This window comes from Oncorhynchus mykiss, chromosome 14 (genome assembly GCF_057628025.1).
Source record: "Oncorhynchus mykiss isolate SJ-2025 chromosome 14, ASM5762802v1, whole genome shotgun sequence".
NCBI lineage: Eukaryota > Metazoa > Chordata > Actinopteri > Salmoniformes > Salmonidae > Oncorhynchus > Oncorhynchus mykiss.
Genome location: NC_143035.1, coordinates 13,158,240 through 13,170,592, shown reverse-complemented (window position 1 = coordinate 13,170,592; position 12,353 = coordinate 13,158,240). Strand labels below are relative to the sequence as shown.

Sequence of the window (12,353 nt, the reverse complement as noted above, 5' to 3'; positions counted from 1 at the left end):
ATTAACAGGTGTCTTGTTAAACACTTCTTATGGCTGGGGGGCAATATGACTGAGGTGCCCAGAGTAAACTGCCTGCTCCTCAGTCCCAGTTGCTAATATATGCATATTATTAGTACATTTGGATAGAAAACACTCTAACGTTTCTTAAACTGTTTGAATTATGTCTGTGAGTGTAACAGAACTCATATGGCAGGCAAAAACCTGAGAAAAAGTCCAACCAGGAAGTGGGAAATCTGAAGTTGGTCGATTTTCAACTTAGCCCCTATAGAAGATACAGTTGGATATTGGTCATCTTGCACTTCCTAAGGCTTCCACTAGATGTCAACCATCTTTAGAAACTTGATTGATGCTTCTACTATGAAGGGGGGCTGAATGAGTCAGAGGTCTGCCAGCAGTCACATGCTGGTCACGCACATTTCACATGAGAGGTATCTCCCGTTCCTTTGCTTTTCTGAAGATTTTTGACATTTCGTCTGCAACTAGTGAACGCGCTTCGTGAGTTTTGATTTGTTTACCAAATGCGCTAACAAAAGTAGCTATTTGGACATAAATGATGGACATTGTCGAACAAATCAAACATTTATTGTGGAACTGAGTTTCCTGGGAGTGCATTCTGATGAAGATCATCAAATGTAACTGAATATTTATAATGTTATTTCTGACTTCTGTTGACTCCAACATGACGGATATATGTATTTGTTGTCGGATTGCAGTACTCAGATAATTGCATGGTTTGCTTTTTCCGTAAAGCTTTTTTGAAATCTGACACAGCGGTTGCATTAAGGAGAAGTATATCTTTAATTCCATGCAGAACACTTGTATTTTCACTCAACATTTATAATGAGTATTTCTGTAAATTTATGTGGCTCTGCAAAATCACTGGATGTTTTTGGAACTACTGAACATAAAGCGCCCAATGTATACTGAGATTTTTTTTATATAGGAACTTTATCAAACAAAACATACATGTATTGTGTAACATGAAGTCCTATGAGTGTCATCTGATGAAGATCATCAAAGGTTAGTGATTAATTCTATCTCTATTTCTGCTTTTTGTGACTCCTATCTTTGACTGAAAAAATGGCTGTGTTTTTCTGTGGCTTGGCTCTGACCTTGTTTGTGGTGCTTTCGCTGTAAAGCCTATTTGAAATCGGACACTGTGGTGGGATTAACAACAATATTACCTTTAAAATGGTATAAGGTACTTGTATGTTTGAGGAATTTTAATTATGAGAGTTCTGTTGTTTTGAATTTGACGCCCTGCACTCTCACTGGCTGTTGTCATATCGATCCCGTTAACGGGATTTCAGCCCTAAGAAGTTTAAAAGTTAATTTGTGGAATTGATTTCCTTCTTTTATGCATTTGAGCCAATCAGCTGTGTTGTGACAAGGTAGGGGTGGTGTACAGACGATAGCCTTATTTGGTGAAAGACCAAGTCCATATTATGGCAAGAACAGCTCAAATAATCAAAGAGAAAGGATTATCCATCATTACTTTAAGACATGAAGGTCAGTCAATCAGGAACATTTCAAGAACTTTCAAGAAGTTTCTTCAAGTGCAGTCGCAAAAACCATCAAGCGCTATGATGAAACTGGCTCTCACGGGGACCGCCACAGGAAAGGAAGACCCAGAGTTACCTCTGCTACAGAGGATACATTCATTGGAGTTAACTGCAACTCAGATTGCAGTCCAAATAAATTATTTTATTTATTTTTTATTTCACCTTTATTTAACAAGGTAAGATAGTTGAGAACAAGCTTTCATTTACAACTGCGACCTGGCCAAGATAAAGCAAAGCAGTGCGACACAAACAACAACACAGAGTTACACATGGAATAAACAAACATACAGTTAATAACACAGTAGAAACAAAAGTCTATATACAGCTTCACAGTGTTCAAGTAACAGACACATCTCAACATCAACTGTTCAGAAGAGTGAGTGAATCAGGTCTTCATGGTCGAACTGCTGACAAGAAACCACTACTAAAGGACACCAATAACAAGAAGAGACTTGCTTGGGTCAAGAAACACAAGCAATGGACATTAGACCGATTTATTTAGAATTCAAGGCACACTTAACAAGGCTACCACAGCATTCAGCAGCGATACGCCATCACATCTGGTTTGTGCTTAGTGGGATTACCATTTGTTTTTCAACAGGACAATGACCCAACACATCTCCAGGCTGTGTAAGGGCTATTTGACCAAGAAGGAGAGTGATGGTGCTGCATCAGATGACCTGCCTTCCACAATCACCCAACCTCAACCCAATTGAGATGGTTTGGGATGAGCTAGACCGCAGAGTGAAGGAAAAGCAGCCAACAAGTGCTCAGCACTGTCAAACGCTCCCCAAAACACTTCAGCGAACAGGCCTTTCCTTCCGGATATCCTGGAAGGATATTGACCTCATCCCGTCAGTAGAGGACGCCTGGTTATTCTTTAAAAGTGCCTTCCTCACCATCTTAAATAAGCATGCCACATTCAAAAAATGTAGAACCAGGAACAGGAACAGGAACCAGGAACAGATATAGCCCTTGGTTCACTCCAGACCTGACTGCCCTTGACCAGCACAAAAACATCCTGTGGCGTACTTCATTAGCATTATCTTTTCAGGGAAGTTAGGAACCAATATACAGTACACAGGCAGTTAGGAAAGCTAAGACTATTTTTCAAACAGAAATTTGCATCCTCTAGCACAAACTCAAAAAGGTTATTGGACATTAAAGTCCATGAAGAATAAGAACACCTTCTCCCAGCTGTCCACTGCACTGAGGCTAGGCAACACTGTCACCACTGATAAATCCATTATAATTGAGAATTTCAATAAGCATTTTTCAACGGCTGGCCATGCTTTCCACCTGGTTACCCCTACCCCGGTCAACAGACCTGCACCCCCCACAGCATCTCGCCCAAGCCTCCCCCATTTTTCCTTCACCCAAATCCAGATAGCTGATGTTCTGAAAGAGCTGCAAAATCTGGACCCCTACAAATTAGCCGGGCTAGACAATCTGGACCTTCTCTTTCTAAAATTATCTGACAAAATTGTTGCAACCCCTATTACTAACCTGTTGAACCTCTCTTTCGTATCGTCTGAGATTGGAAAGCTGTTGCGGTCATCCCCCTCTTCAAAGGGGGAGACACTCTAGACCCAAACTGCTACAGACCTGTATCTATCCTACCCTGCCTTCTAAGGTCTTCGAAAGCCAAGTTAACAAACAGATTACCGACCATTTCGAATCCCACCGCACCTTCTCCACTATGCAATCTGGTTTCAGAGCTGGTCATGGGTGTACCTCAGCCACGCTCAAGGTCCTAAACGATATCATAACCACCATTGATAAGAGACTACTGTGCAACCGTATTCATCGATCTGTTCAAGGCTTTCGACTCTGTCAATCACCACATTCTTATCGGCAGGCTCAACAGCCTTGGTTTCTCAGATGACTGCCTCGCCTGGTTTACCAACTACTTCTCTGATAGAGTTCAGTGTGTCAAATCGGAGGGCCTGTTGTCCGGACCTCTGGCAGTCTCTATGGGGGTGCCACAGAGTTCAATTCTTGGGCCGACACTTTTCTCTGTTTTTATCAATGATGTCGCTCTTGCTGCTGGTGATTCTCTGATCCACCTCTATGCAAACGACACCATTCTGTATACATCTGGCCCTTCTTTGGACACTGTGTTAACTGACCTCCAGATGAGCTTCAATGCCATACAGCTCTCGTTCCGTGGCCTCCAACTGCTCTTAAATGCAAGTTAAACAAAATGCATGCTCTTCAACTGATTGCTGCCCACACCTGCCCGCCCGTCCAGCATCACTACTTTGGACCGTTCTGACATAGAATATGTGGACAACTACAAATACCTAGGTGTCTGGTTAGACTGTAAACTCTCCTTCAAGACTCACATTAAGCATCTCCAATCCAAAATTAAATCTAGAATCGGCTTCCTAATTCGCAACAAAGCATCCTTCACTCATGCTGCCAAACATAGCATTGTAAAACTGACCATCCTACCGATCCTCGACTTTGGCGATGTCATTTACAAAATAGCCTCCGACACTCTACTCAACAAACTGGATGCAGTCTATCACAGTGCCATCCGTTTTGTCACCAAAGCCCCATACACTAATCACCACTGCGACCTGTACGCTCTCGTTGGCTGGCCCTCGCTTCAGACTCGTCGCCAAACCCACTGGCTCCAGGTCATCTACAGGTCTCTGCTAGGTAAAACCCCACCTTTTCTCAGCTCACTGGTCACCATAGCAGCACCCACCCGTAGCACGCGCTCCAGCAGATATATTTCACTGGTCACCCCCAAAGCCGATTCTTCCTTTGGCCACCATTCCTTCCAGTTCTCCACTGCAAATGACTGGAACAAACTGCAAGCTGGAGACTCGTATCTCCCTCTCTAGCTTTAAGCACCAGCTGTCAGAGCAGCTCACAGATCACTGCACCTGTACATAGCCCATCTGTAAATAGCCCATCCAACTACCGCATCCCCATACTGTATTTTTATTTATTTATCTAGCTCCTTTACACCCCAGTATCTCTACTTGCACATTCATCTTTTGCACATCTATCACTCCAGTGTTTAATTGCTATGTTATAATTACTTCTCCACCATGGCCTATTTATTGCCTTAACTCCCTTATCTTACCTTATTTGCACACACTGTATATATACTTTTTCTACTGTATTATTATCTGCATGTTTGTTTATTCCATGTGTAAATCTGTGTTGTTGTATGTGTCGAACTGCTTTGCTTTATCTTGGCCAGGTTGCAGTTGTAAATGAGAACTTGTTCTCAACTAGCCTACCTTGTTAAATAAAGGTGAAAAAAGCATATGTGGGAACTCCTTCAAAACTGTTTCAAAAGCGTTCCAGGTGAAGCTGGTTGAGAGAATGCCAAGAATGTGTAAAGTTGTCATCAGGGCAAAGGGTGGCTACTTTGAAGAGTCTCAAAGATAAAATCTATTTTAATTTGTTTAACACATTTTTGGTTACTACATGATTCCATATGCGTTTTTTCATAGTCTCGATGTAGTCACAATGTAGAAAATAGTAAGAATAAAGAAAATCCATTGATTGAATATGTGTGTCCAAGTTTTCACCATCACTGTAAAACCCTAGTTATTTTGTTGCTTTGACAAAGTTATTTATGAAAGATTATGTGATTTAATGATTAATTTACTTCTGTCCCTCATTTGAAGGTCAACCCAGTTATGTTATGTGAACTGAACTCTCATTTTAATATGGTGAAACTATTCCTTTTTAAACATTTATTTCAAAAGAAACATTGAACATCTAATAGTGAAATCATAGTATAAAACCAGGTGAGCTGGTTCTACTCTTTTAGGGCATTTTCTGGTGTTTTGTGGGGAAAAACTGAGCAGGTACAGCATAACACTCAGGATGTGTGACCTGTCACGCATAGATAGACAGTTGAAGACAATTGAATGCAAGTTTTTTGTGAAACTTGCATTCAATTGCCCCTCCCTGTAATACACAACAACCTTCCATTCTCCTTGTCATGAGGATTCATGGCTGATTTAACTAGTAATTACCAGTTGGAGGGCCGCCCAAGTGGATTTTTCCCAGATGTGGTAAATTCCCACTTCTCACTTGGTTACTAACGCACCATAACACTGCTAACCCAGCACCATAACACTGCTAACCCAACACTGTAGAGCCGTATCATACCGCTCATTGGATGCACAAAACCTAGACCTACACTTTGAAATACAGTGCCTTCAGAAAGTATTCGCACCCCTTAACTTTTTCCACACTTTGTTGTTACAACCTGAATTTAAATTTATATTTTTTGTTGTTGAAATTTATACACATTTAAAGCTGAAATATCTTGTCTATTAAAAAAAAATTGTAACTAGGCAATTCAGTTAAGAACAAATTATTGTTTACAATGACAGCCTAGGAACAGTGGGTTAACTGCCTTGTTCAGGGGCAGAAAGACAGATTTATACCTTGTCAGCTCAGGGATTCGCTCTAGCAACTCTTTCGGTTACTGGCCCAACGCTCTAACCACTAGAGGCTACCTGCCACAATAACTATTTAACTCCTTTGTTATGGAAGACTAAATACATCCAAACGTAAACATTTTCTTAACAAGTCACATAAGTTGCATGGACTCACTCTGTGTGCAATAATATCGATGACATTTTTTTAAAATCATTGCCCCATCTCTGTACCCCACACATCAGCCGAGTAGTGAATTTCAAGCACAGATTCACCAGAAAGACCAGTGAGGTTGTCCAATGCTTCGCAAAGAAGAAGGCACCTATTGGTAGATGGGTAAAAAAAAAAAAACAGACACTGAATATCCAGTTGAGCATGGTGAAGTTATTAATTACACTCTGGATGGTATATCAATACACCCAGTCACTACAAAGATACAGGTGTCCTTCCTAACTCAGTTGCTGGAGAGGAAGGAAACCGCTCAGTGATTTCACCATTAGGCCAACAGTTACAGAGTTTAATGGCTGTGATAAGAGAAAACTGAGGATGGCTCAACCATATTGTAGCTACTCCACACTACTAACCTAATTAACAGAGTGAAAAGGAGGAAGTCTGTACAGAATTTAAAAAATCAAAAACATGCATTCTGTTTGCAATAAAGCACTAAAGTAATACTGCCCAAAAAATGTCAAAGAAATTAACTTTTTGTCCTGAATAGAAAGTGTTGTTTAGGGCAAATACAACACAACACATCACTGAGTATCAGTCTTCATATTTTCAAGGATGGTGGTGGCTGCATCATGTTATGGATATGCTCGTCATCGGCAAGGACTAGGGAGTTTTTTGTTGATGATAAAAAGAAACGGAATAGAGCTAAGCACATGCAAAATTCTGGAGGAAAACCTGGTTCAGTATGCTTTCCAGCACTGGGAGACAAATTCACCTTTCAGCAGGACAAGAAGTTAAATTCAGGGCCAAATATACACTGGAGTTGCTTACCAAGACGACATTAAATGTTCCTGTGTGGCCTAGTTACAGTTCGGACTTAAATCGGCTTGAAAATCTATGGAAAGACTTGAAAATGGCTGTCTAGTAATGATCACCAACCATCTTGATAGAGCTTGAAGAGCGTAAAAATGATAATTGGCAAGCATTGTACAATCCAGGTGTGCAAAGCTCTGGAGACTTACTCAAAAATACTCTTTTTTTTCTGTAATCGCTGGCAAAAGGTGATCTTGCATGTATTGACCGAGGGGGTTGAATAGTTATCTAATCAGCATATATTTGTGTTTTATTTTTCATTAATATTTTTCAAAATATAATTTTTTTTTCTTCCACTTTGACAGAGTACTTTGTGTATATCGTTGAAAAAACAAACAATCAAATCAATTTTAATCCCATTTCGCAACAAAGAAAAATGTGGAAAAAGTCAACTGGTGTGAATACTTTCTGAAGGCACTTTATTGTGAAGTGTTGTACAATGTATAGTTCATGTTTAAATCCATAAAAATATATTTTTATATATATTTTTTAAACAGCCTAAATCCATAAAAATATATTTTTATATATACTTTTTAAACAGCCTAATGCCCGATTTCATTACTTCATTAAACTGGAGAGGCACTTACTATAATATTTTTCCCCTCTCAAGATGTTTTTTATGAAGTTAAACATGTGCTCTTTATGACAGAATGTTTAAATTAGTTGAAATCTCCCCCTAAAAACGTACAATTTAAATTATATCACTGCCAAAGTTTTGTTTGGTGGGCAAAACAATTATCTCCACTGGTTGATGCTTATTTATAAAATACTCTTAGGCCTCACTCCCTCCTATCTAAGATACCTACTGCAGCCCTCATCCTCCACATACAACACCCGTTCTGCCAGTCACATTCTGCTAAAGGTTGCCAAAGCACACACATCCCTGGGTCACTCCTCTTTTCAGTTCGCTGCAGCTAGCGCAGGAACGAGCTGCAACAAACACTCAAACTGAACAGTTTTATCTCAATATCTTAATTCAACGACTTAATCATGGACACTCTTACTGACAGCTGTGGCTGCTTTGTGTGATGTATTGTTGTCTTTACCTTCTTGCCTTTTGTGCTGTTGTCTGTGCCCAATAATGTTTGCACATTATTTTTGTGCTGCTACCATGTTGTGCTGCTGACATGTTGTGTTGCTACCATGTTGCTATCGTGTTGTGTTGCTACCATGCTGTGTTTTCATGTGTTGCTGCCATGCTATGTTGTTGTTTTAGGTCTCTTTATGTAGTGTTGTGGAGTCTCTCTTGTCGTGATGTGTGTTTTGTCCTATATTTTTATTTATTTTTAATTTTTAAACCAAGCCCCCCGTTGTCACGATCATCAAGGGAAGAAGTGGACCAAAGCGCAGCGTGGTACGTGTTCATTCTATTTATTTTATAATGAACGCCGACAACAACAAAACAAAATACGAACGTGACGTTTTGCAGGGCAAAATAACAACCAATGCAAAAATAAGATTATACAAATGAAAGAGGGAAAAAGGACTGCCTAAGTATGATTCCCAATCCGAGACAACGATGGACAGCTGCCTCTGATTGGGAACCCCACTCGGCCAAAAACAAAGAAACATAACATAGAATGCCCACCCCAAATCACACCCTGACCTAACCAAATAGAGAAATAAAACGGCTCTCTAAGGTCGGCTTGACACCCGTACCCGCAGGAGGCCTTTTGCTTTCTGGTAGCCTCATTGTAAATAAGATTTTTGTTCTTAACTGAATTGCATAGTTAAATAAAGGTTAAATAAAACGTTTAAATTCATGTCTCCATTGATCAATACGTAAAGAGTAATTGAAGAAGCTGCATTAGGAACCACTTTGGCCACCAGGTAGACTAGATGTCATAGCCATGCATTTCAGGAATATTGTCAGGCATTACAAAAATGCTAATTGCATTTACATGTATTACGTGATGTTAAATATATTGATTTTTGACTTTATTTTCGTAAGGGTCACTCTGTAATTTTCTCTCTGCCAGTCCTTATTGGCCTATCCCCCATTCTCTGTCTCCTGTTCGTTACCTTCTCTCCAGTGTATTTCTTCAGCAGCTGTCCTGAGTAATACAGAGGAAGGGCTGTGATGGTCTCCCTCCTCTTGTAAACCCGTCTAGTGGTTGCTGTCATGTTTCCACTTTGTCCTGGTCCTGCTTAGCTCAACTCTGTGTTGTTTAGCCCAATTCAGTTCACATAAACTTTAAGTTTGACTTAAGTTTAAACCACTATATATATAGATCCAGATCCCTGTGGCTCTGTCCACCACTTGATCTAATTACCTCAGAACTTTTAGTGTTGTTTTATCTGTCTGTGTGAGTCATTGACTTAGCTTATCGTCTTCTCAGTCCTTGGTCAGTATAAGGCTGGTTGAACTTAGGGAATGAGGAAGCAGTGCAGTGATTTACAGAGTGTAAAGTAGAACCTCGAGGTACTAGGGCGTCCTTTAGCACTTTAGACCTGGAACTGGCACAACTGCCACCTTCACATGACTCGGTACTGTGACCAACCTCCGAAGTGACTCTTATCAACTGTATGGAAGGTTTTCCTTTGTGTTGTCTCAGGAATGCTGCATTATCTCTCCAACATCCATTTTTTTGTCACACGTCTGGGTAGCAGAGGCCCTGTTGTCTTTACATCCTGTAGGTCTGATACTGTATCTGATTGGAAGTTAACCCCGAAAAGTTTAAGCCTTTTTATTTTTTATTTATTTTCTTTAACCTTAATTTAACCAGATAGGCCAGTTGAGAACAAGTTCTCATTTACAACTGCGACCTGGCCAAGATAAAGCAAAGCAGTGCGACAAAAACAACAACACAGAGTTACACATAAACAAACGTTGAGTCAATAACACAAAAGAAAAGAAAAATAGAAAAATCTATGTACAGTGTGTACATCACACAAAGCAGACACAACTGTCAGTAAGAGTGTCCATGATTGAGTCTTTGAATGAAGAGATTGAGATAAAAGTGTCCAGTTTGAGTGCTTGTTGCAGCTCATTCCTGTCGCTAGCTGCAGCAAACTGAAAAGAAGAGCGACCCAAGGATGTGTATGCTTTGGGGACCTTTAGCAGAATGTGACTGGCAGAATGGGGGTTGTATGTTGAGGATGAGGGCTGCAGTAGATATCTCAGACAGGTAGGACTGAGTCCTTAGAGGGTTTAATAAATAAGCATCAACCAGAGGGTCTTGCGACGGGTATACAGAGATGACCAGTTTACAGAGGAGTATAGAGTGCAGTGATGTGTCATATAAGGAGCATTGGTGGCAAATCTGATGGCCGATTGGTAAAGAACATCTAGGCACTCCGAGAGCACTCCGAGACCCTTACCTGCCGATCTATAAATTATGTCTCCGTAATCTAGCACGGGTAGGATGGTCATCTGAATCAGGGTTAGTTTGGCAGCTGGGGTGAAAGAGTAGCGATTACGATAGAGGAAATTAAGATAGATTAGATTTAACTTTAGCCTGCAGATTTGATATGTGCTGAGAGAGGGTCAGTGTACCATCTAGCCATACCGTCTAGCCACACTGTCTAGCCTTTGCGAGGGGGGTTCTACTAAACTAACATTTGGAATTGTTTTAAATGGCCATACCGTGTATCATTTAGTGATTTTATTTGTAATTTTAGGACACCTGTAGGTATAAAATACAATATATAAAAAATGTAATAGAATAACACGTTAATTAATGGCAAAACCGCAAGTAAAGAAATTGTAATCATAAAGAATAGGGTTTTGAAGTGTCTCTCATATCAAGGGGAGACACTATATATACAAAAGTATATGGACACCCCTTCCAATGAGTGGATTTGGCTATTTCAGCCACACCCATTGCTGACAGGTGTATAACATCGAGCACACAGCCATGTAATCTCCATACACAAGCATTGGCAGTAGAATGGCCTTATTGAAGAGCTCAGTGACTTTCAATATATTCGTACAATTTTTCGTACAATTTTCGCCCTGCTAGAGCTGCACTCGTCAACTGTAAGTGCTGTTATTGTGAAGTGGAAACATCTAGGAGCAACAACAGCTTGGCCGCAATGTGGTAGGCCACACAAGATCACAGAACGGGACCGGCGAGTGCTGAAGCTAGTAGCTTCATGAAATGGGTTTCCATGGCCGAGCAGCCGCGCAAAAGCCTAAGATCACCATGTGCAATGCCAAGCGTCAGGCTTGGCAGTCCGACAGACAAATCTGGGTTTGACGAATGCCCCTTAGTCAGGGCTCTGTGGCTTGCACAGAGCCCTGACCTCAACCCCATCGAACACCTTTGGGGTGAATTGGAACGTCGACTGCGAGCCAGGCCTATTCGCCCAACATCAGCGCCCGACCTCACTAATGCTCTTGTGGCTGAATGGATGCAAGTCCCGGCAGCAATGTTCCAACATCTAGTGGTAAGCCTTCCCAGAAGAGTGGAGGTTGTTATAGCAGCAAAGGGGCGACCAACTCCATATTAATGCATATGATTTTGGAATGAGATGATCGACGAGCAGGTGTCCATATAATTTTGGTCATATAAATATATAGGAAGGGAAAAAAAAAATTGCGCCCCAAACATGCTCAATCCGTGACATGTCTGGTGAGTATGCAGGCCATGGAGGAATTGGGACATTTTCAGCTTCTAGGAGTTGTGTACATTTCCTTGTGACATGTATTATCATGCTGAAACATGAGGTGGTGGCGGCGGCGGATGAATGGCACGACAATGGGCCTCAGGGGCTCATCCTTGTATTTCTGTGCATTCAAATTGCCATTGATAAAATGCAATTGTGTTTGTTGTTCGTAGCTTAAGCCTGTCCATACCATAACCCCACCGCCACCATGGGGCACTCTGTTCACAACGTTGATATCAGCAAACCTCTCGCCCACACAATGCCATCTGTCTGGTACAGTTGCCAGTGGCCATGGAAGGTGAACTTTTGCCTACTGAAGTAGATTATGACGCCGAACTGCAGTCAGGTCAAGACCCAGGTGAGGACGACGAGCACGCAGATGAGCTTCCATGAGACGGTTTCTGACAGTTTGTGCAGAAATGTTTTGGTAGAGCAATCCTACGGCTTCATCAGCTGTCCGGGTGGCTGATCTCAAACCATTCCCCAGATGAAGAAGCTGGATGTGAAGGTCCTTGGCTGGAGTGGTTACACATGGTCTGCGATTGTGAGTCCGGTTGGTCGTACTGCCAAATTCTCTAAAACGATGGTAGAGATATTAACATTCAATTCTCTGGCAACAGCTCTGGTGGACATTCTTGCAGTCAGCATGACAATTGCACGCTCCCTCAACCTGAGACATCTGTGGTATTGTGTTGTGTGACAAAACTGCACATTTTAGACTGGCCCTTT

The 12,353-nt window shown here is 41.2% G+C and overlaps 1 protein-coding gene across 4 annotated transcripts in view; it reads right to left on the bottom strand.

The window, feature by feature from the left end:
- The window catches only part of LOC110488820 (signal-transducing adaptor protein 1), a 172,597-nt gene that overhangs the window by 2,643 nt on the left and 157,601 nt on the right, over window positions 1-12,353 (bottom strand). The window contains exon 1 of one of the 4 annotated variants that reach the window (XM_021561228.3): window positions 9,039-9,435. The exons of 2 other annotated variants lie outside the window; for them this stretch is intronic. In XM_021561228.3, the coding sequence (XP_021416903.2) occupies window positions 9,039-9,140 (102 nt within the window). In that variant the 5' untranslated portion in view covers window positions 9,141-9,435. Of the gene's footprint in view, window positions 1-9,038; window positions 9,436-12,353 lie in introns of those variants that run through there. One more of the 4 variants, XM_021561229.3, reaches the window with a different exon arrangement.